This window comes from Oreochromis aureus, linkage group 23, assembly GCF_013358895.1.
Source record: "Oreochromis aureus strain Israel breed Guangdong linkage group 23, ZZ_aureus, whole genome shotgun sequence".
NCBI classification, from domain to species: Eukaryota; Metazoa; Chordata; class Actinopteri; order Cichliformes; family Cichlidae; genus Oreochromis; species Oreochromis aureus.
Window position 1 is genome coordinate 44,615,947 of NC_052963.1, and position 26,698 is coordinate 44,642,644.

Below are 26,698 nucleotides of genomic sequence, written 5' to 3' on the forward strand. Positions count from 1 at the left end.
AGTTTCATTGGATTTATCACAGTTTCAGTAAAACTACACTTTTTTTCCCCCTAAAATAGAGTCGCAACAAAACAAAACAAAACTGATATCATTGATGTTTTATCCGTTTTCTTAAATTCACTGAAAACAACTCACAAAGTGTGTCCTGGGTAACTTTTCAAGGGTCATTTCACCTTATAGGATACGAGTCTGGTCAAAACAAGCATACGACAGGGTCTCCTTTTTTTTTCTTTTTTTTAACATACAGTTTGATTCTTAGCTGTGTTTCTTTCTATGTCAAAGTAAGTTTCTAATGAAGTCATATCTGAACACTCAAATGCAGCTTCACATTCATTTCTCCAAGGGGCCACATGAGAAGGTGGGACTGTTGTGGAGGGCCGCATCAGCAAGCTGAACTCAGTTCAGCTCAAAATAATCGAATTGTTTTGCACAGACCTGTAAAATGTGTCCACGCTCCCCCTACATGGAAGCATGTGTCTGTTTTCTGTTAGGGGTGCGTTTTGCACAGGTTTCCTTCTATTTCTGCTCCTATTCAGTGTTGATTTATTAACTTTCTAGTCTTTGTGAGTCTATGAAGGCCGCCCCTCCCTGAGCCTGGTTCTGCTTGGTTTCTTCCTGTTAAAAGGGAGTTTTTCCTTCCCACCGTTGCCAAACGCTTGCTCAAAGACTGTTTTGTTTTTATTGTTAGGGTCTTTCTTCATTACTGTAGTGTGTTTACGTTATACATAAAAAGCTGGAAACAAACTGAATATTGTGTGTCTCTGTGGCTGTTTTGTTGAAGGACACCCGCCCTCAAAATGCAAAACTATCTCGTCACAAAATTTTATCTTCTGCAGAAAACCACAAACAAAACACGTAAAACTAAACGTGTGCTCGGACGCACATTACTTCGCAGTTAAAGTCTGTACAGCCATTAAATGACATTTCCTGTATAGAGTCGTGTCCTGCACGTGACTTTAAATCGTCATGAATTAATAGTTTCATCTTATTTCAGCGTGCGTTTAAAGCGACGACAAATGGGCGACCGTGCGGAGTTGCGGTGTTCGTATGGCACTTTGGGTTTGCACGGCAGGGGGAGGACCCACGAAGCCCGTGGCCATAAAAAGGCAGAGGCAGCAAAAGTTGTGACAAGTTTTGTGACAGCGGAGTGAGTGTGTGCGCTCAGAGAGACGACTCGGAGCTCAGCAGCAGCAGCAGCAGCTCGGAGGGGGAAGATGGCGCGGCGCTTCGGCCGTGCCACGTCTCGGTGTGAAGAAATACAAACACATCCCAGAAAGATGGCAACATCTGCGGTTTGGTTGTGCTTGTGTCTCCTTTTTCCGTCTGTCGCGGAGGCCGGACTGTACACGGCTTCGGACCAGATCGTGTTGTTAACTCAGGAAAATGTGAAGTCTGTTTTGATCAACTCCACAGCTGCTATGGTCGTGGAGTTTTACGCTTCGTGGTGCGGACACTGTATCGCCTTTTCTCCGACGTACAAAGAACTGGCCAGCGACATTAAAGGTGTGTACTGAGCAGCAGCAACATTTTAAAGCTTTCAGTAATTCTGACTCTCGATGTGTCCACTTCCAGCTTTGCACAGCTGGCCTTGTTCGATGTCTAAAAAAGAGTTTCTGCTAAACATTTTAAGAATAAAAAAATCTATAATTTAGTCTCTTTAAATATTTCCCGAGCTTCTTCTCTGCGCGGAAACGATGAGAACACCAAGCTGCACTTTCCATCTGTTAATTAAAGCTTGTGATCTAATGAAAGTGTTTTTATTTTGCTCGCTGCTCTCACATCCTCTCCAACTCAGAGTTGCTCCTGCAGCCGCTGCCAACGAAAATCTCACAGAACCATCCGAGCAAATATAATTAGGATGATGGTTAAGGGCAAAGTTTCTGATGATGGCAGGGGTCCAACACAGTCACAGGGTATTTCAGTCCAGTGTTTTCACTCACAGTCCACAGTGGCATCCATGACTTGGCATGCTATCAAACGGCCTGCCTTGGAGGCAAAATAATTTCACAGGAGGATTTGTGGCGGGATTAGGAATGCTCGCAATGTAATGATTTTACACTGAGAGCAGCGCCGGATGAGCCTTGGACCTCTGTCGGGTGTGTGGACTGCCACAATCCTGTTTGTGAAGCAAAGAAATGGTTTCTAAAATGAATATCAAAGGAAAATCCTGCTCACCTGTAGCAGCTGACAGGTTGCTTATAGCATAGAGGTTTTTATCCTAAAAAGCCTCGTGCCCTCTATATTGATTCATATGGCTCGAGACTAATTCGTGGCCCCATCCAGTGCTGATGGACTGTACACAGCAAAGTAGACTGTAAATAAATATTTACTGTGGGTCTGTCTCTGTTTGATGTCTGTTCAGAGTGGAAGCCGGCTGTGGATCTGGCAGCTATAGACTGCGCTGATCAGGAGAACACAGCGCTCTGCAAATCCTACAAAGTAGAAGGGTACCCCACAATAAAGGTTGTATGCTATATATGAACTGTCTGCATGGCCGTTTCTTCCTTTATGATGGCTGTTGTGTGGAAATTCACCCTTTCCACTAAAGCTGCTGATTATATGACGAATTATATGAAAAAGAGGCTGAATTAGGCATCTAAAAACAGTGGCTCACTGTCTTGTCACAGCAGGAAAGTCTCATGGTCGAACCCCCTCAGTGGCAGGATGTTTCTGTGTGGTTCGCTTGTTTTTACCCCCCTTTGCTCTGGCAGGTTTTCTCAGGAGAAACTAACTCCCACAGTTCCCTTGAACTTAGAGCTGTAGTTGGTCTGCAGGTGCTGCACCACAGCACGCTCACTATGAGTTAAAGGTAGAGTTAAAATCCCTACAGTGATCCACAAAGGATAACATAAAGAAAGTTTTTTTGGTCACTTGTTAAAATAAGAAAGTTGAAAAGAAATTGAAAAGGCAGTTTGTTGTTAACTCCTCAGTTTCACATGGTTCAGCATTGATATGCCTTTTATGTAACAGTTTGCATGTAGGGTGACCAAAGCCCCCCCTTTAGAATTGAGCACGCAGCATTTCTATCCCCCCCACCCCCACACCCTGTCCCACATACTGAGGCGATGTCCCACATCTTGATTTTGTTCTAGTTTTCAAAAGTAAACACAGTCAAGTAGACACTTTACCAAGTCTGGCTTTTATTCAGTGGCTACAAAGAAAGCACGAGAGACGGCCATCACAGACTGTCACTGTTTCGCTGCTTGTGCTGAAGTCACAGGTGTCCACATTTCACTAGAAGAGGCTGGAAACTTTCACAGAGGAAAAAGACATGTTATTAACATAAAGGCTGACACAACCTACAACTATTACTCAATGTTTTTGTCTTTTTTCCCCCCCTCTCTATTCAATTTTCAGTTTTGCACTGGGGAAATGATGACGTGTCACAGTGTACGAGCGTACAAAAACCAGATGATTATCAGACAGACAGGGAAAAAAAAAAAAGTAGCACATGACTGTTAGAAAACTATCAGAGAAACTGCAAATTGTGTTATACAAACATACTCATTGTCCTACATTTAGCTTGTTGGGATCTGCTCGCCCTATTTGCATTAAAGAATCCTGTTTAGAAATGAGTCCAGCACATTTCCCCATGCAGGGGTGGCACATGGAGATGGATCCCATGAAGTTCCATGCTTTTCCTTCTCAGCTCTTCCAACAGTGATGCCTAGATTTTATCATATTCTGCAGCTGTTGGTTAAACCTTTGCATGAGCAACAGTCCGTGTTCTAGATTTTAATACTGTTGTAATTATGCATATTTTTTTAAGGCAGTATGAAAATTGTGTATATATAAAAACAAACAATATTTTGTGTAGTTTGTCTTTTAGTAGTCTCAACATCAAGGAGTCATTTTGAAAACGGGGCAATTATTCTTGTATTAGCAACAGTATCTCGTCAGTCTGCCACATGCTGTGCAACAGCTCAACGTTTGCATGATCAGCAGCCACATCGCAGAAATTCAAACATTGCATTCATACTTGATTAGTCAGCAGAGTGTGTTCAAGCCTCAGCTCTTGCTCACGCATCAAAAGCCAATAAAACAAAGAGCTCCTTCTGTTTTGAACTTGCACTGGAGCTTTAACATCTGCTTCTCATTTTAACCAGGAAGAGGTCAAGAGGAGGGCTGGGCCCCCCCATCAGATATTACAGAACATGACTTTGCTTCACTCAGAGTTGTGAGGCCCGTCTGATCAGATCTCACTTCTCTCTCTCGTCTTCTTTCTTAACTGAGACCTCCCTCTTTGTTTTCACTTTTCAGTTCTTCCATGCCTACTCCAAGCCTGATTATGAAGGACTGCCTTTTGGAGGTATTGCTACACACAGAGAGGACACTCAGCGAGCCTTCAGCTTGTTTTCTTGCAAACTCCACCATAAATTGTCTTGTGCAGTCATGGTGTTATTTCAATATGCTTAACCATCCCCCTTTTTTTTGTTTCTAATTATTTTGTCTTGGGTTAACTCAAACATGTACTGTATGCACTATGCATCGTTTACTTCATAAACCTAAGAGTACAGTTACCTTTTTTAGACTCGTTTATATTGATGTTTTGGTAAATACAGATTTATGTCAGTTTATGGTTATCTGTAATAAGATGTATGCATTTTTGATTGATTTATTTTTAGACGTTAGCCGTAATGTTCAAGACCTCCGTCACAAGATCTTAGACAACCTGGAAACCCATGGTGAACCCTGGCCCCCTGCCTGCCCCCCACTGGAGCCCACCAGGTAAACACCCAAGCAGAAACTCTAGTTTCTGTAAATTTATTTTTATCAGCAGTTTTACAGTTACAGTCTTATCATCTGTTCATCCCTCACGACTGAACCCAGCTGATGTATCTGTAGTAACTCCTATGCAGTTAGGGGTTCAGCAGCCCAGCTTGGCACACAGGTGCATCTTAGGCCCCCGAGGGTTCTCATCTAATATGATATTATGTCTCTGTGTTGCCTAGCAACCACCTACCAAGGGGCTTAAATGACCAGCTGAAGGAATTAATGTGCATATAGCAACTTATCAAAGATTCTTATAACCTTAATTTTAAAACAATGACATCCACAAAATGTATTTCCACAACATGTCCCATACTTACAAGCATACAGAACATATATTTCAACAAAACAAGTTCTATTTTTCTTTTGCAGTTCCTGTTACCCTGCTTTCATTAATATCACTCGTGTTGAATTAGTTTTTGTCCCATTACTCTACTGTATATACACCTTTGTTTGTCTGTAGTCAGTAAAATTGGCCTTTCCAGTATCTGTCATGTTCCCAGTGTATTTTTCTTTTGTTGAACTTCATATCTTCAACTTTCTGTGGACTTTAGTTCATTAGTGGAAGAATTGTTCTTATAAGCCCAAAAATGAACTGTTCACTTTAAATTTAAATAAAAGGTTAAAATAGTTGATTTCTAAAGTTTATGACAAATTCAGTTTGACTCAGAAGACTCTTCATTAGGTCATTATTACTACATGGCCACCCTGGTGCCTACGTAGTGGCACACACGCATACAGTATACAGACACATGAACTAAAGTACACATAGTTCAGCAGGGGAATGCCCAGGAAGTCTTCTCTTCATGTTTAAAGTGAAAGCGTCATGTTAGAGCAGAAATTCAGAAATGCAGTTGTTTTTTTTGGTTTTTTTGCCAGTGGAGAAGATTTTGTTGTAAAGTTTTAGTATTTTAGGTGGAGGCAGAGAAATGAAAGAAAGGTGGTGTTTTTGTTTGTGTTTTTCACTTGGTTTATATTTCTTTTGAAAAAATAAACTATTATAAATTCTTGAAAAGTATTTAACACAATCATACCATCCTGCACCCTAAATGCTTTCTTTTAAGACCTTCTAGACACATAATGATGCACTTTTTATTTTATCATTTTTATTTATTTATCTTTGTTGATTTTTATGGTATTTCTGTCCCCCCGCCAGCCAAATGGAGGTCGACGTCTTCTTTGAGACCAACGATGTCAAACACCTGGCACTCATCTTTGAAGATGCCACGTCGTACGTTGGCCGAGAGGTAACACGTCACAGATGTGACCATGTGAAACGCTTGCAGTGTTTGTTGTCAAATGGCGGGGTAATAACATCCAATAGGTCAGTGTTATGAAACATGGCGAGGTAAAGTGTGTGTGTGTGTGTGTGTGTGTGTGTGTGTGTGTGTGTGTGTGTGTGTGTGTGTGTGTTTTGTACATTAGGTGACTCTGGACCTGTTACAGTTTGAGGGCATTGCGGTGCGCAGGGTCCTGAACACTGAGGAAAGCCTGGTGACCACGCTGGGCGTCACTGAGTTTCCATCCTGTTACCTTTATTATCCTGGAGGCAACTTCACCAGACTCAGAGTGTGAGAGTCTTTACAGTATCTACTGCATATCAAACTGCTTTTCCTTTAAGAAAAAGTGACAAAATCAAGTTTATAAAACACATTTTTCTAGTATGAGGAAAATGAAAGGGCAGTCAGCATACTCTGTAATAATACTGATGATCTTATGGAAAAACAAAATATTTGAAACAACCCACACACTCCTTATCTAATGTTTTTACTCAGTTTGTCTAATGAACCTTGTTATTCAGGGGCGTCCTTGATTTTTCTGACTGTTATTTGTTATTGTTCATTATTTGGTGACCTTGTTGTTTCCGTATAAACTTTTGGACTTCATGAGAATTGGTCTAATCAATGACAAACTGCAAACATCTCTGTGGGTGGGCAGAACTTTGGACTGTACAGCACAAACATAAAAGGGCAGTTACAGGTCTTTGTACGACGTGTCCTTCAGACGCTTTGGCCTCGCTGTACAGTTACTACAGGGGAGAAAAGAGGGTAGCAGTGAGCACCAGTGCAGACTCACGGGCGCAGTTTCCACTAGCACTCCACCAGTTTAGCACCACTATAAAACTGACCACACTATGTAAACATATAAATGGAGGCAGCCAGCTAAAATGTGATAGTAACCTTGGCTAAGCTCTAACAAGAAGGTAAGAAAGGCTAAGGCTCGAGCAGAAATGTCTGTTTCTCAGAACAACAGTTTTTAAACACAGTTGTTCATTGCCCAAAGTAATCAAACGCAAAACAGGCGCACAAAACTTAAAGATCAGATTCTCTGCATTATTTTAATGAAAACCTCTGACGGAGGCCATTTTCCTTCTTTCTTGGAGGGATTATTTAACGTGAATGGCTGAGCTGAGGCAGTGAGCCCGACAGCAGCACACAGTAATAGTTGTAAAGGGACAACTCACTCCAACATCAGTGTTTCTCCTCGGGCCTGAGGTGCGTTGTTGTTTTTGGACTGCTGGCTGTAGAAACATCTGCCACCTCGTGAATATTGTGGAACTAAAGGTCCGTGCCCTGCATGGATCTCTTACCTGTTTTCTTTCCTTTCAAACTGGGTCAGAGTTGCACAAACACCAAGTTTATTCCCCTTTGGCTGTCATTGTCATTGCGCCGCTCTCTTCCGAAAAGCTTGGTAGTGTTCTCATTATCTGAACGCTATTCATGAGAATATTTTTAAACATCTGGCCTCTTAATGGGATCAGAGCATCAAAATCACTCCATTATTCACCATCATAAAGCGGCGCTGATCATTCCTCACCCTGCAAATTCATCTGCTGTTTATGCCTCTTTGTTTGGCTGTTTCAATAACTTGGCATGCAAAGAGGACTCTTTAGTTGACAAATGCAAAAAGGAAATGATTTATTGCTGTTTTATTTATTCACCCTCCATCTCTCCCCTTTCCAGCCCCCCTCATCTCCATCACTGTACAGAAGGGAGGTTTTTTAATTTCTTGCATGAAAACAATGCCATTGCTTTTCTGGCTTCACCTGCCAAACAAGCCCCAGCCACACACGGCGACAGATGGCCTCCCATCATCGCTGAATGTCTGATTGATCCTGGGAGAGCACAGTGCGTGTGCCTGTGTTTGCGTGTCTGCGCGCGAGCATGCGGGTGGCGTCTCACATCCGTCATGCATGTAATGTGTGCTGCTCCCAGGTGAATGCATTCCCTCTCAGTTCACCCTGATGCGTGCCTGCTGGCCCTGGGGATCGCTGGATGAATGGCTTTCCCTCCACATCTGTACACTCCCACACACACGCAGGTGTAATTGGGTCCCAGGCTGGTGTGAGTGAGCGTTGGCCCCGAGTATCCATCCTCCTTATTACCATCCTGTTCAAGTTTTACGATGTTCTCGCTCGCTCTTTCTCCCTCTCCCTCCCTCTCTCTCCGTCCGTGACAAGGAGAGAAGGAAAATGAGGGGAGGATGTGAGGGATGGAGGGTGGTGAGCGCATTAATGGTTGTGGTTCCAGTTGCAGGGTTATCACATGCCTAAATGATCAGCCATACCTCTCTCTCCTACTTACCCTGGCACCGTCTGCCTAGTATTTAAAATGCATTCCCGTAAGTGTGTAAAATATATGGCCGTGAAAAATACAGGTCGTAAAATGGGTTTTATGGCGTTGGACTGCTGAGACAAAAGATTGAAACTGAAATAAAAACACTAAACAGAAAACTGCTTTTTGAGGTTCGCTGCAGATTTGGACACCTTAATGGTACTCAGGTGTGATTGTTGCATTTCTCAGTGTGCACAGATGCACTTTCACACTGAAGACTCCACTAAGAATCTAAACATCCTATATTAACCTGTGTAAGTGATGGCCTCACTTATCCCTTTCTCCCATAGTGACATTGAGGCTCGCACCTTCTACTCTTATGCCCTCCAGAGGCTACCGGGGGTGGTGCGGTCAGGGAAGCCTCCACCAGTCTCCACCGAACTCCTTAAAAACAACACAGAGGATCCCTGGAGACCGTTCGACAAGTACGAATGAGACACGACATCCACAAACATCTTTACTGACGCTTTGTCATATTTGGCCTTGATGTGATTGTTTGCTTTTTGCACTCAGGTTCAGGGTGTATATGGCAGATCTGGAGTCAACGCTGCACTACTCCCTGCGTGTTGAGCTGGGCACGCAGTCTGTTTTCCAAGGGCAGGCACTGACTTCTCTCAAGGCTTACATCTCTGTCTTGGCAAAGGTACAGTTAGCAGAATTTTCAGACACAGCAAGTACAAAAAACAGCAGGTTGTTTTTTTTGTTTTTTTTTTGGTAAAGCAGTTTGCTCCTCAGTGTCTGGCTGAAATTGTTATCTTGACGTATAGTGACTACTGAAAATTGATGTGGTCAGAAAAGATGACATCAGAATCCTGAAGAAGCGTTTTAAATGCATTCAAAAACTGTTTGTTTCCAGATATTGATAAAAATAAACTAAAAATAATCAATTTTAGCAAATCTGCTGAACATGAACTTGCTACATCAGGCAATGTTGTAGCTCAAGTCCTGCAGTTACAGCAGGTCACCACTAGGTGGCGATTGAGACAGCAGAATGTTGTTTCACGCTGCAGATTTGAGTTTGGCTTTTGTTTTCCTTCTCGTACCTTATTAACTTTGGTCTCCGTTACTTTGTTACAGTTGTATCCTGTTGTGTGTACTGTTGTTTGTATGCACACTCATAAACACACAAAAACATGTCAAAGCCGGAGTGAATGGCACTGACTAGAACAGAAGTCCAAAGACTCTCGTGGGCATTGTCGACCCCCTTGACGGTGCCTCTCAGGGGAATTGAAGCGTGGCTGCCACCAGCTTGCTGCCCACAGGCTTTAAACACAGGCCTGATTAACCCCCCCCCCCTATTCCTGCTAGTGGTTTCACACAAGCATTTCTGTAAATATTTGTGATCGTGATAGTCTTTTGGGTGCATGTCAATGTTATGTCTCTCACTATCATTTATTACCCTTTTCTCCTTTTTTTTTTTTTTTTTTTTTTTTTTTTCCCCCAAAACACCAGTGTCTCCACTTTTCTTTACCACCTTTGGCTGCATTCTTACACCTCTGTTTGTTAAATCCTTTCTGTGTGAAGTGTGCCAGCCAGGCAAACATGTTGTGATGATGAGGCCTGACCTGCTATCCCTGTTCCTGTTGGCTACAGACCAGCCTGTTTCACTGCCCTAGTCCGCCACCAATCTCTCTGATTATATCTCGCTCTCTAGGGAGGCATCGTAGAGAGCCGTGTGTGTGTGTGTGTGTGTGTGTGTGTGTGTGTGTGTGTGTGTGTGTGTGTGTGTGTGTGTGTGTGTGTGTGTGTGTGTGTGTGTGTGTGTGTGTGTGTGTGTGTGTGTGTGTGTGTGTGTGTGTGTGTGTGTGTGTGTGGCAGAGCACTGTGGCCTCCTATTAGCTCCAGTTTGTTTAGTGAATAGCAGCAGGTCCCAGTGGTATTTTTAGCATGCCCCCACCCCTTACCAGAATGGAGCGGCAGCTCAGCGGGGCTTTGTGTAGCTGAGGAGGGCGTCGTTGTTACAGCCGACCGCCACTCGACGGCCCTTATTGACATTTGACTGAGAGGTCTCGCTGCATGGTGAGAATGCTTTAAGCCAGACTCCGTGTTAGGAGTTGTGGTTCGTGAGACCGGGTTGGACACGAGCAGAGAAAATGCCTGCAGGTCATGTTTACAGCACAGCCAGCTGGATAATCTTTGACTCGCTTTTTTGGTTCGTCTAAAATTTTGATTTGTTAATAAAGATGACCTCATTTTCAACCTGTTCTCGCCACCTGATTACTAAAGCGCTACGTTTAAAACGAAACACAAAAACACACAACACCTGAGCGCCACGTGTGAGTCATGTGATTAGATTAGAGTGAAATGGTAAATGGCCTGCATTTGTATAGCGCTTTACTCAGTCCCTAAGGACCCCAAAGCGCTTTACACTACATTCAGTCATTCACCCATTCACTCACACATTCACACACTGGCAATGGCAAGCTATATTGTAGCCACAGCTGCCCTGGGGTGCACTGACAGAGGCGAGGCTGCCGGACACTGGCGCCACCGGGCAAACATGGGGTTAGTATCTTGCCCAAGGATATTTGGCATGCAGCCAGGAGGCAGCCTGGGATCGAACCACCGACCTTCTGATTAGTGGCTGACCTGCTCTGCCACCATCAGCCACAGCCACCCATCGTGAAAGTGACTCACGATGGCCTGACCTTTGTGAGTGTTATTTCACTCTGCTGTCATGCTCCTTAATCATGACTCTTTAATGTGAACTGAACCACACAGTGAGTGGAAAGCTCCATGCACAGCCTCGTGTGTGTGTGTGTGTGTGTGTGTGTGTGTGTGTGTGTGTGTGTGTGTGTGTGTGTGTGTGTGTGTGTGTGTGTGTGTGTGTGTGTGTGTGTGTGTGTGTGTGTGTGTGTGTGTGTGTGTGTGTGTGTGTGAGAGCAAGCCTACAAGTAATACTTTCAGTATTAATTTAATCAACATATTCATTTGTCATTCTCTTTTGCGTATCCAGTTAATTAATTTGTCTAAAAAGTCTGAAAATTATAGTTTTAAGGGATTCTAATGATTGTTCAATTTTTGATCAACTAAGACAGTAAAACCATTAAATATATAAAATTGACTCTTATTATACAAGTAACTGTGTGTCCTGTGCCTCCTGAGCATCTTCTTTCATGGATTCATTTTTTTAATTAGTCTGCTTTGTCAAAGAATCACACTTCCATCTCTGTGCCACATGTTGTAGATGGCAACCGTGACATCTTTTCTTCCTCACTCTTTTCTTTTTTCGTTTTTGCACCCAGTTATAATATTACTAGATTTACTATCTTGTCAGGCTGGAGCCGGATTTATGAATCCTCTACATGTATATGAGGATTAAAAAAGTGGATCTTGGGAAGCATGAGAGCATTACAGCGAGGTTTTCAAGGATTACACCTCTATCCTGCTTTTCTCGAAAGAAGCCCTTCAGCCCAGAGGGGACAAAGGGGCTGAGGAATAAAACAAAGAATTAAGAGGAGGGGTTTCGTTTAAAGCAACACAGACTTCTGCCTTCTCACGCCACGGCCCAGGACATAATGTATAAAAGCGCCTCTGCTGCCAAGATTGCCTTGGCTTTTCTTAAAATTAGCTGTCCAGATAATTATGAATCATATTACAGATTTAATGAGCATTCCCTCAGAATTTGTCAATTCGCTTTGATGTATTTTGTGTGTGTGTGTGTGTGTGTGTCTGTGTGTGTGTGTGTGTGTGTGTGTGTGTGTGAGGATGAGGTTGCTGTTTTCTGGTTTCTGCTCGGGCACGTGTCTGCAGTAGATTATCGAGGGCCTTCACCCCTGGCTTCCACCCGCGGCCCGGCCTGGTCTCCCCTGTTAGAGCCAACAGATGCCTCCCTCTCAGGACCCTCACCACAAGGAGCTTGCGGTTTCTCAAGTGCTGCTGATACTAATCGGATCAGGAATGACATATTGCCAGGGTGAATGGGATTGTCATGGTCCAACTGGGATGGGTGCAGGAGGGGGTGCAGGGTGGAAGGAGGTGAAGTGTTTGTGCACGTTGTGCAGATACAGCGGACAGATACAGATGAAGATCTCTGGAGCAGAGAGATGCAGAGATCATAAAAGTAGTAGCAAAAGAAAATCAATAATCAGCAGGGGGCCCTCATTCAGAATTTCATCCACAAATGAATCATTTTAATCGTCCTGTCAGCTGACTGGTTTTATTTTGTTAATATATTGCCAGTATAATTTCTCCTGATGCCAAACTACTGTTGCTGATAATATTTATGAAGTGAAAAAGAAAAAGCACACAATGACATTTTAGTTTAATAATTAACTTTTTTTTTAAATAAGGACACTTGTCAAATGCTGCAGTGTTGCCTGCGTTATTTTAAGCAGCTGTTGGTGAAAACTGACTGATTGTGAACCAGGCCAGGCCGACAGGAAGGATGAAGCTTTATTTACATCAATGCGAGCAAACTGAAAGCATCTGAGTCGGGGTTTTTTGTTTTTTTTTTTCCTTTTTATATTTTCCTTTCACCCGATTACCAAACCTACAGAGCTCATGAATAGGGCTGCTTGGTGATGCCGACCTAAACCCATTAGTGGAAAACATCTGCGTTTTCTCCTCTGGTTAAATTCATATGGCTGTTTAATGAGCTTTTCCAACCAGTTGGCATTCAGACCTTGGATCCACACCTAAACCTATTATCACTGTGCCAGCAGAGCAGCAAACGTCACAAACCTTTGTGCTGCTCTTCACATCCCAACTTTCCAACTTTGTGTATGTGTGTATGGAGGCGGGGCTTGGTGAGTCAGAGTCGGTCCACTCAAAGCTGTCAGGCTACAGGATTATGTGTGCTCTCATCTGGTTTCTTTATTTGTAATTATATAATTATTTATAAGGCAGTCAAAGATTTTGACTAACAGTGATCTTGTCTCCAAATAATTACTTAACAAGTAACTCTGAAACAGCAGAAAACCCTCAGTTTCACCGTGTATACTCAGTCATACACTTGTCTATTAATGAATTACAAAAAAAGTATAGTGAAAGGTTGTGCTCAGTTATTAGTGCTTTGCTATAAGTGACAGATGTTTGACAGCAGGTCAGATAAAGTGGGAGTAACGCGCAGATCGCGGTGGAGTGTGGGGAATAGCAGGCCGAGCCTTATACTGCGCGCTGCTATGTGTGTTTGTATGCGGGCGTGTTCACATGAACAGACATCCTCCCCTGCTTTGTTGTTCTTGCCTCGTATTGCTGCCACAGGCCCAGTGCGTTCGTAAAAACGGTAGACGTGGTACGTTTTGGAAAAAGCTTTATCCCATTGCTGTGTCTGTTTCTGAGAAACGAGACGTTATCATAACCTATTCCAGAGAGAGGCTTAATGTAAGAATAGGAAGCACATTAAGCCAAAGTTTATTAAAGCGGTCTTGTCTCTCTGACAGTCAGACAGCCCCAGGCCTCAGCTGTTTCTATTGTCAGTATCGCTTGTGTGAAGACGTGTTTTCTGTGTGTGTCTTAAGGCTGTCATCACTGGTCTCAGACACCCATCAGCTGGATTTCCTCTCCCTCTTCGTTTACCCACTTTGCTAGTTACAGTGTCACGTTTCTTTACAGCTGTGGCTGTTGCCAAGGTGACGTGAGGAGTAAATGTACAACAGGAGAAAGCCCGAGTGAGGAACACCTAAGTGGTTGTTAGTGGCTTAGGAAATGGATCTTAATGAATGAAGAGGCTTAAGCTTGGCTTTTGTCACATTTACTGAATTTCTTTAAAGGTGCTGAGCAGGAACAAACCTTAAACCACAATCTTTTGTAAAGCTTGTGAAATATTAGGGAAAAAAAGTTCTGCCCGGGTGAAGACGTGTGCATTTCAGAGAAGCCTTAAGACCCGTGTTGTCACATGGCTTGTTTTTATCATTATATTATTCTTTCTTTCCACAGCATCTTTCTAAACCAGAACTACAGGGTGTTTTTTAAAAGTAAAAATGTAATAATTAAAGATGGTGTAAAGATGTTATCTTTAAAAAAAGCCAAACTTCTTTTATTTATTTTGTTAAACAGAGATATAAGTGGTTTGCTCTAAAAGTAAATATAATCACTGAGGTTAAAACCACGACTGCATGCTCCCCCTTTGTTTTAAGGCTGGACATGTAGCAGTTCTCTGAGGGGTCTGGGGGCAGTACGGGGTGTCTGGAGATTTCAAAGTAATCAGCAAAAAACTACATTTGAAGTAAATGGGAAGCCCATGGTGTTTTCCATCAAACTGCATCATTTAGGCACGCATACAATCAGTTCCAATAATCCGAATAATCTGGAGGTATTATTCAGAACCTTTGCAGTATTTCTGCTGCTGGTTGAAACTGAGATGTTGATTTGAAAACGTGTTTTAGCTGGTGAGTGGCACTGTAAGAAACGTGTTCAGGACTTGGGTTTTAATGAATCAGCCTGAATTGGATGTAATGGATACAAACAGATGTTTCATTTAAGATGGATTATTTTGGCTCTAGTTTAAGTTGCATGTTTAGCTCAACAATATGAATTAAATTAGTTGTAGAAACTTTGCATGTTATTGGAAGTGGATAACACCACAAAGCATTTAAATTTCAGCTGGATTCATTATTGCATTAATGTAATCTATACTGCAGTCTAACAACACAAATGTAATTAGAGTGAGTGACATGCATGAAATGAGATTTCTGGTTCTCAAACTACGTATGCAGTGACAGCCTGAGTGATAAGTCTCTTATTCCAGTAATGAATCGACGGATTCAAACCTGCAACTATTCCCAAAAATGCCTTCATTTTCTAGTCTGTTTACTGGAACTCATTAGAGTTTTTTTCCTTGTATGTATTGTGCTTTTGTTCTCCCGTATGCAGTACTTCCCAGGCCGTCCTATAGTGACGAACCTGCTGAAGGATTTAAACTCCTGGCTACAGAAGCAGACTGGAGATCGCATTTCCTACGAAGCATTTAAAGAAAAACTGGAAAATGATGCACAGGTAAGCTCTGACAGGGACAACCGATTACATTCATTATTATTAAAATGAATTTGATGCATCCGAATTATTTGTAGTAACGTTGTTTATGTCTGTAGCATTCACTGGTTTCAAAAATAGTTTGTAATTTGCAGATTACATTTAGAAAGTACATAAATGCAAACGGAGAACAGGTTTTTTGTTAGCCAAAGCAGCCAATGAAAGGAAGGGAGAGGAGAGAGTACCAGACAGATGAGCAGCTGCAGGGAGAACAGAGGGCAGGTCATCACAAAATACTCCCAGACTGATGTCCGAGCGTCTGGCTGGGAGTAGCCTCGTCGTTCTGCTTAGCCACAAGGTCACTTGTCAGTCTGGACACTTAATCAGTTCAGAGGCAGCACAATAATTTGTCAAAGAAATGCCAAAATGGGCATAAAAAATACATCTTAAAAAACCCCTGCTGTACAAGTTTAGGGGTAGAAAAATATTCCTAAAGATGAGCATCCAGATGTTGCCGTATCTACTTTGCGCTCGTCTCTGTGCCAGCGCATGCAGCTGGAAATCTACGTGCTGTCTTTGGAATGAAGCCGCGTGCCTCCGGTGTACAGCCGCCCACAAATTGAAAGACTCACTTACTTACATCATTAGCTTTTAGCAGGCAAATCAATGGATCAATGAATCAATGGGAAGGTATGAATAGACTCCGCCTCAGAGGAAATGGACTCTGCACCAAATCTTTACTATTGACATCTGAGTAACCCTGTCAATCAAGCCAGTGATGGCAACGAGTGCAACGACTTTATGTCAGAGAAAATATGTTGTTGAATTCAACTGTGGCTCGTGGTTAGAGATGCGGATAGCTTCTGTTCATTAGTGGAGGGCTGAGCCATTAACCTGAGATTGACTTCTCATTGATCAGGAAACTCCACGCAACAGCTTTCATTAAGTTGAACGGATCTGGAGATACTGGAGAGACTCTTTACTTTTAGAGGACCTTTTTGAGTTTTGTCTCATTTAGAGGAAAAGCCTGGTGATACTTTCCAGCTTCTCTGAACACTAAGACAGTTTCTTTCCTTTGAAAAATCATAAAATGGGTCTCCCTTTTGTTGAAAACCCCACATTTCCTAAAAAGCTGAATAGCATTTGCCAAGAAGCTCTAGTGACCACACGAGGTTAAGTAATCCATTTGTTCAGGTTTTCATCTGCAGAGTCGAGCCTGTCCAGAGGTGTTTGCAGGGGTTCGTGCAGAGATGCAGCAGATCTCATGTTCACTGGAATAAGAGATCAGCGTGCAGGTTTATAATAAATTAGGCCTCCTGCTTCGGTTCAACAGAACTTTATTTTAAGACGACGGGAAAGAAAATGTGATTTCTTTTACTTAGCTTGTTTGTTTGTTTCCTGTCCTTACTTCACATTTATCTGTAATTTGATTTTTCTTCTGTTTTTCTTTTTGTTTCTCTCAGTCTCCAAATTCGACGCTGCCAGACGGCGTGAGGTGGGTGGGCTGTCAGGGTTCAGAGCCCCACTTCAGACGTTATCCCTGTGGGGTGTGGACTCTCTTCCATGTTCTTACTGTTCAAGCTAACAGCAAAGGCTCAGGTACACACACAGTTTGTGTTGCAATGAATTAAAAGGTCATTGAGAGGTCAAAAATGCAGTGCAAGACTGAGGATGAGAGAGCTTTGTAAACACATGAACTCTGGAGGGTCTTTTTCCTTCCCAACAGTGAGCTGATCTGACAGAGATGAGTTAGTTTATATTTTCATTTTTAACAGTTCAAATTGAGCCTAATTGTTTGTGTGAAAAGGGATTATTTCAGATTAGTGGAATGTGAGTGGTTAATAAAAATAAGAGGCAGATGACCAGAGGCTCCGCTCCTGGCAGGGACGTTAATCTCCCTTCAGTGCACACAGAGACATGCACACTCATATACGTCCACACCAAGGTTAATCCCCAGGTTTACAGACCATTATGTGACCTGCAGATGGACTGGCCAAAAATGGGGTCCATCTGGCCCACCGCAGACCACCACGGCTTAAAGGGCGCATGCATACACACTAACACACACTTCTGACTATCAGAGAAAATATAATTTATTCATATCTGCATACAACCATACAGTATCAAAGGTGTCTTCCACAGGCCTATGGTTATTTTCAGAAAAGGCACAAAGCTCCTGTCCATGCTCTCACCAGCTGATGGGTGAACATCTAAAGGATCTGCTAAGCTGAGAACAAAAGCAAACGGCTGAAGGGAAATATGTTTGTGGGCTGCTGAAGTCCTGAGACAACAGCCGGGCCACTATTCACATAGAGCGTTAACGGCCTTTAATCTCCAGATTGCATTATCCCATTCATCTCAATATGGGGGTTAACCCAGCTCTGTGTGACTCCCACGTAATCGTGGGAATCCAGCGGGTGCTGGATCCTCGCTGCCACTGGCAAACCTTCAGGAGGTGCATGCTCAGGTGCGTTTTTGTAGTTGTGACCGCATTTAGACGTGCCTGTGATTGAGAATGACTTTGGAGGAAACGACAGATTTAATAAATGCTACAGTAAAGTTGTATTTAAACTTATTGTAGTGTTTTAAAGCATTGTGCACTGTATTTAAAGAAAAAACGAGCAACAGTTTGTTCCTCGTCTGCTTTTCCCCTTCAGATCCTCAGGAGGTGCTGCGTGCGATGAGAAGCTACGTCCACAACTTCTTTGGCTGCAGGGAGTGTGCGGCACACTTTGAGAACATGGCGGCAGAGAGTCTGGAGGAGGTGGACTCACTGCCCACAGCAGTATTGTGGTTGTGGTCCAGACACAACGTGGTCAACAACAGACTGGCAGGTAGGAGCTGGCTCGGTCATCTGTCGCCTCCTTCTTTTCCCTCTTTCAGTTACAGCAAATGTGTCTGACCTTCTATCCTGGGACTGATTTCTCATTTAAAACAAACTATCATACAGTAACACTGCTTTAAATATAAGTGTGAGTCGCCCCAAAGTGAGCATGGTTTAACAAATATTACACAAACTTACAGACAGCCAAGTTGTACGTGGTGGAAACCCACAATTAAAAAAAGATGAGAAATGCAGTCCAAGCCACTGGTGTTTAAACTGGTGATGTAATGTTTAATGGACTGAATGATGCTGAAGAGAACTGTTTGAAAAACTGAAAAACCATGTAACCTAAAACCAGTTTATTTGCTTAAATTTGGAGATGATAAAGTGAAACGTTCAGGTGGTTTATCTGACAAACAAGCACATTAAAGATGCTGCACTTGTTACATTATATTGGCATTTTTCACTACTGGACCACATGGATTAATCACTGATTAATCACTGATTAATCCATGTGCGATAATGTACGTTAGATCAAAGTAAGTCTCAACTTTACTTTACTCCCTCCCACTTTTCCCATCACATACTTCCCTCTTTCTTCGTTACTCTGCCTCCGTTCATCCACATCAATGGGATCATGGCTATCGCCTTTCTGTGTGCGCGCGCGTGTCCGTGTGTCCAGCTTCCCCTCGTGGTCACTTAGTCTTCGTAATACGACTAAAAGAGGCTGAGGGGAGGAAGGATGGATCCTCAGATCAGACACCAGCTGTCACTACGTCTTAGCCCTCCAAGTATCATCTGCTTCCACCTCGCCCATTTTCTCCTGACCCCCCTCTGCCACCTCCCATTCTCTCACACCCAGTGTACCCCCACTGTTGTCTGAATGGCCATTCCTTATTTATAATCCATGCCAGATTATTGTTTTATATTCTGCCTAATCAAGTAATATCTTTTACTGCTGCCTACAAAATAAAATCCATATCTAATGTTGAACATAACTTTCTCTGTATTTCCAGGTTTGTCCGTCCTTCTCGATTTCTAAATGCAATCTTTCAGTTTCTGCTTTTCACATCAGGCACGAGTGCTAAACAGCTCCGGCAGGTCTCTCCTCCCTTTTCTGTGTTCATGATTTTATTAGGCGTGGCGCTGTCATTAACAGCCTACTTTGTTAAATCACTGCCTTTTGTTTGTGTTTCTTTGACTGCCCCCCTCTTCTATCTAAGGGGCAGCTTGTGTCCTCAGCAGCAGAGGCCAGCAGTACGCCCGTCCCCGCAGCTCCTCAGACAGTTAAACACCATCTAACCTCCTCCTTCATGCATCCATCTTTCCTCTATTCCTGTAGCTTACACTCTTTCCACTCACCCCATCCCCTGGGACTCATATCCTCTGCTTGACAAGTAATAGTGCAGCATCCTCACAGGATGTGTCCCCCAGGAGCCGGCCCGCTTTGTGTACAATTCCCAGGGTGATGTGTGACAGCAGGTGGCAAACACCCTGACACAAGCCACACACACTTCCTTTTTTTTTTCTTCTTCCCTTTTTCCTCCGTATGGGTCAAGTTGTCGCAAATCAGAAGGGGAGAGCGAGGGAGGAGCCGAGAGTTTGGCAGCGTTTGTTGCAGTGAGGAAAGCGCCCTCCATCCACTCAACCCCTCCCCTCCCCTTTGCCTAAAGTGGAGCTCTTTAGCAGGCCTCCCCGCCCCTCCTTTCAGAAGTAGCCATGCATGAAAGAGCAGCTATTTGTAAAGCAGCCCAACAATTAATTTAGCTGGCAACAAAGAGGCCCCAGGGCCCTCGGCCTTCTTGCACTGGCAGAATTAAGACTGGTGGCAGCTCAGTCCTGTTGCTGCTTGTCAACAGCTGAGGCTGATTCACATTTCTACAGATGGAATAGCGTTGCTGCTGCAGCGGGTCCAGCTGCCTCCTGGACCGTGTGCTTTGGGATGTTTTTGTTGGCTGTGGATGATTCCCCTAAAATAATATCACACTTGTGTAATATTTTTTTAACAGTAAGTTAAAATGAAGAAAAAAGCAAACAACAAATGATACATAAAAATGTTCCTTATTTATTAAAATCATCACTATTGCTGCTGATCTGTTTTTGTTAAAGCGTCATTACCCGGACATTGTGCGAGCACAGCTACGTGCCTTTATTTGAAACGTTGGCAGTTTTCTTGTTTGCCCACACAGTCTATTCAAGATACATGAATACTACTGAGCTTTGCTGTAAATCTGACCCTTTAAACAAAATCACAAGTGCATGTCAAATCAGAATTGGCTTGTTGTGCACGTCCCAGTAAATGTAAACATAACGCGCACACACAGGACGACAGCTTGGTTAAATAGCATAAACTCGAACGTGCAGCTATTGCAAACAAATAAAAAGTTTAACATTACATTTTTATTTATCATTTGCTTAAGCAACATTTTTTTTTTTTTTTTTTTTTTTTTGCCCAAAAATATTTGTCCAATAAAATCTTTCCAGGTAATGAGAGAATTTCATAATACAAAGTATGCTAAATGAAGTGATCTAAAATGAGCAAAAATCAGAAAGTAGTTCCATAAAGAGCTCGTGTAACCAGAATGAATCTGGCTAGATGTTCACACATTTCAATTAAAACAAGAAATATTGATATTCATTACCCAACCCCAGCAGAATTCTGATATACAATAAACAATCCCTAAATGAGTTTTTCCTCTCCAATTATTTAAATAAGCACGAAATCTTGACTATTAGCCCCCTCCACCCACACCCCTGGACCTGAAGCTATGCTGGTGGCATACACTGTTGGTGTGGTTGCGGGATTATTGCTGAAGAAGCTAGTTTGACGTGCTGAACAATACATATTTATACCTGATGAATATGTATGCCTGGCAGTGATGACATCTCTGTGACGGGCTATTGTGGCAATCTGGATATGGCTACTATGGCTAAAGTCACCCTGGCTGCAAACGTGGCGAGCTGATTAGACTAAGGAAGGAGATGCAAGGCATACTGGATGTGTGTGCACGTGTGCCCTCACCTGCTGAAATGTTTAAAAGCCCCCCTTCACTCTCACTCTCTCACACACACACACAGCCACCCATTCAGCACACAGTAAAAGTGATGTATCCTTTATGTAAAGTACTGTATGCAGAGTACAAACACACATGCATATGACTGAGATTAATCTTGAGCGGTGGAGAGAAGGGGGAGTAGAGGTGGTGGTGGAGGAGGATGTAAATTGACAGTCCTGTAAAGTGACAGACCTGCTGCTCTGCACCCCCCCGCCCTTCTTTTCTCCAACACAAACCAACACACACACTCGGACACACAATGGCCTGATGGTGACAACAGGCAATTCATTACTAGATGCTGCCCTGTGTGTGGGTGTACGAGTCTTCTGCCAGTGTGTTTGCAAGCATACAAAGGCCGAGTGATGTGTGAGTGATGAGCGGCGTTGGTGGGCAGCAGCTACATAAAAGAAAACATGTTAAAGGAGAAAGTTTCTAATTCATTAGAAGAGCAGCTCCCCGCTGAGGCTTCTCTTGGTCTCATGTTCAATTTGGAGATTGGACTTTGCTTTCAAAGGGGTGTAAAGGGACAAGACAGGTGGTTCAGAGCACCAAGGTCTGCTGCCTGAAAACTGTGCGTGTGCGTGTGCGTGTGTGTGTGCGGGGAAGCTGTCCACTTTGGCCACATCTATTATCTCACCATCCCTCCCACTGGGACATCCCAGAAGCCCATTGATCATTGTTAGACCCTGTCATACGAGCGCGCACACAAAAATATCAATCCATAGATTACATGCACACAAACCCAGACAGATGATTTACATATACACTCTTAAATGCATACATACACATATGCATATAGGCACTTAGTTTTTACGAGCACTGTGACAAGATCAAATGGGTTCAGCGCAGATTGCATCCAGTCCTCAAAGCACTTACATCCTGCTGTCAGTGTGCACCAACAATAGGAGAAGCATCTGACTGGAAGTTGCTTCATGTGCTACAGACAGTCTTTGAGTTTGTTAGTGTGACTCTGAGGCTGTGAAAGAAGCCATTGAGACTGTCTGCGTTTAGAAAAAATAAAAAAAATCTCTTGAATACTTGAGTTCTGTCAGCAGTGTGAATACAGAAAAAAGGCTATTTTTATGTTAAAATTGTAACATTAATTGTAAGATTTCTCTCTTTGTTGTGGGGATAAAAAAGGATATAAATAATAAAGTTTAGTACATCTTTCTGAATGAAATGGTCATAAATGTTGAAGGGAGATGTGAGGTTTAATTCTGAGGCCTCTGACAGTGCAGTGCATGTAACTTGCAGTGATAGTTGATCCTTATTTCCTGTCTGTTGTTGCATGTTTGATATTCTCCCAGTAACAAAGTGCTTAAGGCTCCACTGTACGATCTGCTCACCCTGGTTCTTTTGCAGGTGCTTTGAGTGAAGATCCTCAATTTCCAAAGATCCAGTGGCCTCCACCCGACATGTGTTCAGCCTGCCATGCAGTAAAGGTCAACAGGGAGCACATGTGGAACCAGACGGAGGTTCTCAAGTTCCTGTTGACCTACTTCTCCTCCGACAGAATCCTCACAGGTTTGACTGAAAACGTTTTATGCTGAGAACTTCAAGAACTTTACCAAACTGGGAGGTCAGAAACTAGAGTGATCCAAAAAAGTAAAAACTTAAAAAAAAAAACTTACTTATTCAAAAACCTATTCCAAAAAATGTCATTGGGCAGTTTGTATACCTGTTCATCAACACCTGGATCCCTGTGACACATGTATAAAGCAGTGTTGTTTACTAATTGAATTTGTAATGCATTTAATGACTGACTGCTAAATTTTAAGAGAGATCTAAATCATACTAAATTTCTAAGTGTGAACTAGTAACTATGTATCTTAAGTTAAGAGATCAAATGTTCCTTCATATCAGCTGAGAAGAGTTGGTCATAGATTCATGGACTGTGATTTTTAGAAAGTTGGTGAAGGGAGAACCGCATAGGTTTTATTTGTGTTTTGTTTTTTTCCTTTTCTCATCAGACTACCTGGAGAGTGAAAGCCAGATTTTGGAAAAACAGAGGGAGAAACATGCCAGCCAGCAGGTAGTTCACATAGCTGAGAGAAGAGCCAGGGAGGCCTTGGACTTCAGAAAACATCCTCTGGAAACAGAACCCACTGTGCAGGAGGAGGAAGAAGAAGAAAAAGGTGGGGAGGTGGAGGAAGAGGAAGAAGGCCCACAGGATGAAACGGCAGCAGAGGAAGAAGAGGAAGACGAAGAGGATGGACTAGCAGGTGACATGGTAGGAAGATCATCTGAGCCAACGCCTTGGGCCAAGCCTGAAATGGAGCTGGGTCATGGCCGACGGCAGGCTCGGAAGAGACCGAGCTTTGTGCGAATGAGGAGAGACCCACAGGAGGACATTGTGGATCTCGACTCGTTTGTCAACCAGCACTACAAGGCCAAGGCGCTGCAGATGGCTTCCTCCACCCGAGTTAAACGACGCAGCCTGCAGAGAAAGGAAGAGCAGGAGCCCGGGCCTGTGTTTGGGCTCGGCATGGAGCTGGGCGCAGGGTTGGGGATGGTGGGTCTGGAACCAATGGATGCAGGTTTTGATCTGGATTTTGCACGGCCAAGGAAGCGGCTGCAGAAGCGGGACGTGGCGGGCCAGTACTTTGATCGGGAGGCTGAGCTGAGCCACAAGGGACGCTTGATATCCGTGTTGAGCATTGGCTTCTCGAAAGTGGACATCAGCCTGTGTGTCTTCCTTTATTTCCTGTCCTCCCTGTGTCTTCTAGTCATGTACCTTTTCTTCAAAAACCGCCTCAGACGACGGCGGCCTAAAATCTCCCTCCCCTGAGCCAAAATGTGTGCTAGTTTCACCTGAGTCATAACAAAGACTAACATTCATTTGGTCAGCATCTCCTAAGTTTGAGCACATTGTACACAAATAAAAAATGCTGCCCTCCATAACTGTCCACTATATGTTACCTGCAGTGACACATTTTACTGTGAATTTCACTATTTTCTGTCCAACTAGAGAGGAGGAGAAGTTTCTTTCAAAAAAATCAGGACAGTCATGATTTTATTTTCCATGCAGCCTGCAGGGAATTTGAGGCGCCACACTGACTGTGGGGAAAAATGTGCGTATAGATGTATATTTACATTAAATAAAGGAAAATCAGTTTTTGTCACCACTCTAAACCCCAGTATGAGCTGAAATGATTTCTGATATAGATACAGTGCTTAAATTTATTCGATCACATGTCGTTAAAAACAAGAAAACACAAATATGTTAGACATCTATCGAAAAGCTTGTTTATAGCTAACAACTGTTATTTATTAGGCAAAATAAACTAAATTCACGTTTTTAATCCCAAATTTGAGCGGGCACAGTGGACTTCAGAGAGGAGTCAGAAATGAATCGAGTAAAACATTAAACCCCCAAAACATTTTTTTTTTTTCTGCAGGAATGCAAGTAAATACATCTTGATCAAAAAATGATGTGCTTTACTATCTTATTATTATTATTATTATTGTATTTTTTTTTGTAAAACGGTAAATCTGAAAATTCATATGACAACGATTTTATTTTCAGTTCATTTTTATTTATATAGCACCAAATCACAAGTCACTTCAAGGTGCTTTATATTATAAAAGTAAAGACTCTACAATAATACAGAGAGAACCCCACCAATCAGATGAACCCCCTCTGAGCAGGCACCTGGGTGACAGTGGGAAGGAAACAGGAAGAAACCTCGGGCAGAGCCGGGCTGAGAGAGCGGGCGGCCATGGCGACTGACTGGGGGTGATGGGAGGAAGACTGGCCCAATATCGTTTTGATTTAAGAGCTTGCACAAACTGTCAGATTAACAGAAACACAGATGATTTTGGAAATTACCAATACTGTTAGTTATGGCATAAACTTGTACTGGGTGGTCTAATAAATTTCAGCTGTGTTTGGTTTTCTTTCACTTTTGGTGGATTTTTAAATTTACTGCTTTTGTTTCCTGTCAGATTCCCTCCTTAATGGTGTCGTGTGGCTGGGAATTTAGTCACATTTGTTTTGGTTGCTTTTTTTTTTTTTTCATTTCAGTCACAATGTTGTGAATTCACGCACTAACGGTTAAATGAACTTTGAGTGATTCAGAGCAGTCGTGTTGAATCTTAAATTATTGCTGAAAACTGTGACTCGACCAGAGAGAAGCAGATGAGCTGCGTTGGTCCAAATTACACTTGAGCTTGACATAATGTCTGTGAATATTACATCACACTGAGTCCACGTAATAGCCACTCTGGTTCTTGAAGTGAAGTGAGGAATATGTTGACACTGGACGAGGATTTGGATTAATCAGGATTGTTTTGTTTTTGTTTTCTTGGCTGGGGTCATGAATGATGAAGCGCTGCTCTTCTTCGATGTTTCCATTTGCTTTGGTCGGAATCAATAAAATTATTTTTGATAAGGATTTTCGTCTTTTGTTTCCTTGTTCTGAAGTGCCGGTCATGTTAAACATGTGATCGTAAATGCCGTCTGTGTTGTCTTTAATGTCGAAATATGTTTTTGTTACAGGTTTGAAAATGACTTCCTGTTGTTCTAGGTCAAAACAAAAAACAATCAGGACATGGCAAGAAGGATGTAGAAATGTAGAAATGGGGGTTAAACCATGCAAGGTTGAAGGAAAAAGCCTGTTGCCATCTGCTGTGCAGCGCAAGCTAAATCCTAACAATTTCATTGGGATTATAGCAAGTGAGTAATCCAGCTTTCCTTTAGGACTAGAGAGGAGAGATTACCCTTGAGGATTAGCTCCCAGCAGATAATAAACTTTATTAAAATGCAATCGGCTTTTGTGAGGCTTCTTCCATCCTCACACACACACACTTAGAGGTGGGCTCTGCTGGGGAAGGGCAACGGCGGACCCTCAGGGGCGGTAACATGATGGGATGAGGGGTGGATGAAAGGAGTACTGTGTGTGTGTGTGGGGGGGGGGGGGGGATAAATGGATGGATGGATGGAGGATGAGGGTTTGATGTTGAGATCACAACCAGCACAGCTGAAGGACAACCAAAGCTTGATCTTGAGCTTTGTGTTTCCTGGAACGCCAGCTTGAATTCCCTCGACTCCTGCCCCTTACCTCCACCTTCCAACCTGTCACCAACGCATACGTGGATAAACCCTCTGATCTTATCCTATAGCCCGCTCTATCCCGTCATCCAAACCATGTGTTCAGCCTTTGCAGTTTTGATGATGACATAGGTGAGTTGAGGCAGTCAATTTCTCTCCCTCCCTCACTCACACACACACACACACACACACACACACACACACACACACACACAATAGGGTGATTAATAGCCCCACATTAAAGCAGAGGAGCATCACAGCTGAGCAGCTGTGGTTGTGTGACTTAATCAAACTCTCAGGTACTTTCAATTAGATCCTCAATGACACATTATGATTGCCAGACTGGATCGAGAAAAGCAGTTCATCACAAGAAATCTTCCTTAAGGTATTTATTTATGCCTTTTATCCAGTGCATCATGACACTTTTTTTAAATATCGGCTGGGATGGAAGACCATCAGAGTGAAGCAG

General features: G+C 42.9%; 1 protein-coding gene across 1 annotated transcript; it reads left to right on the forward strand.

The window, feature by feature from the left end:
• The first annotated feature begins 1,048 nt into the window (after positions 1–1,048).
• qsox1 (quiescin Q6 sulfhydryl oxidase 1) lies at positions 1,049–25,573 on the forward strand. The gene is made up of 13 exons (XM_031743423.2): positions 1,049–1,503; positions 2,363–2,463; positions 4,261–4,309; positions 4,626–4,728; positions 5,927–6,017; positions 6,196–6,341; positions 8,675–8,809; positions 8,898–9,027; positions 15,201–15,323; positions 16,763–16,898; positions 17,957–18,133; positions 22,542–22,703; positions 23,150–25,573. The coding sequence occupies exons 1-13, from the start codon at positions 1,215–1,217 to the stop codon at positions 23,965–23,967; spliced, it is 2,460 nt and encodes an 819-aa protein (XP_031599283.1). The 5' UTR covers positions 1,049–1,214; the 3' UTR covers positions 23,968–25,573.
• The last annotated feature ends 1,125 nt before the right edge of the window (positions 25,574–26,698 follow it).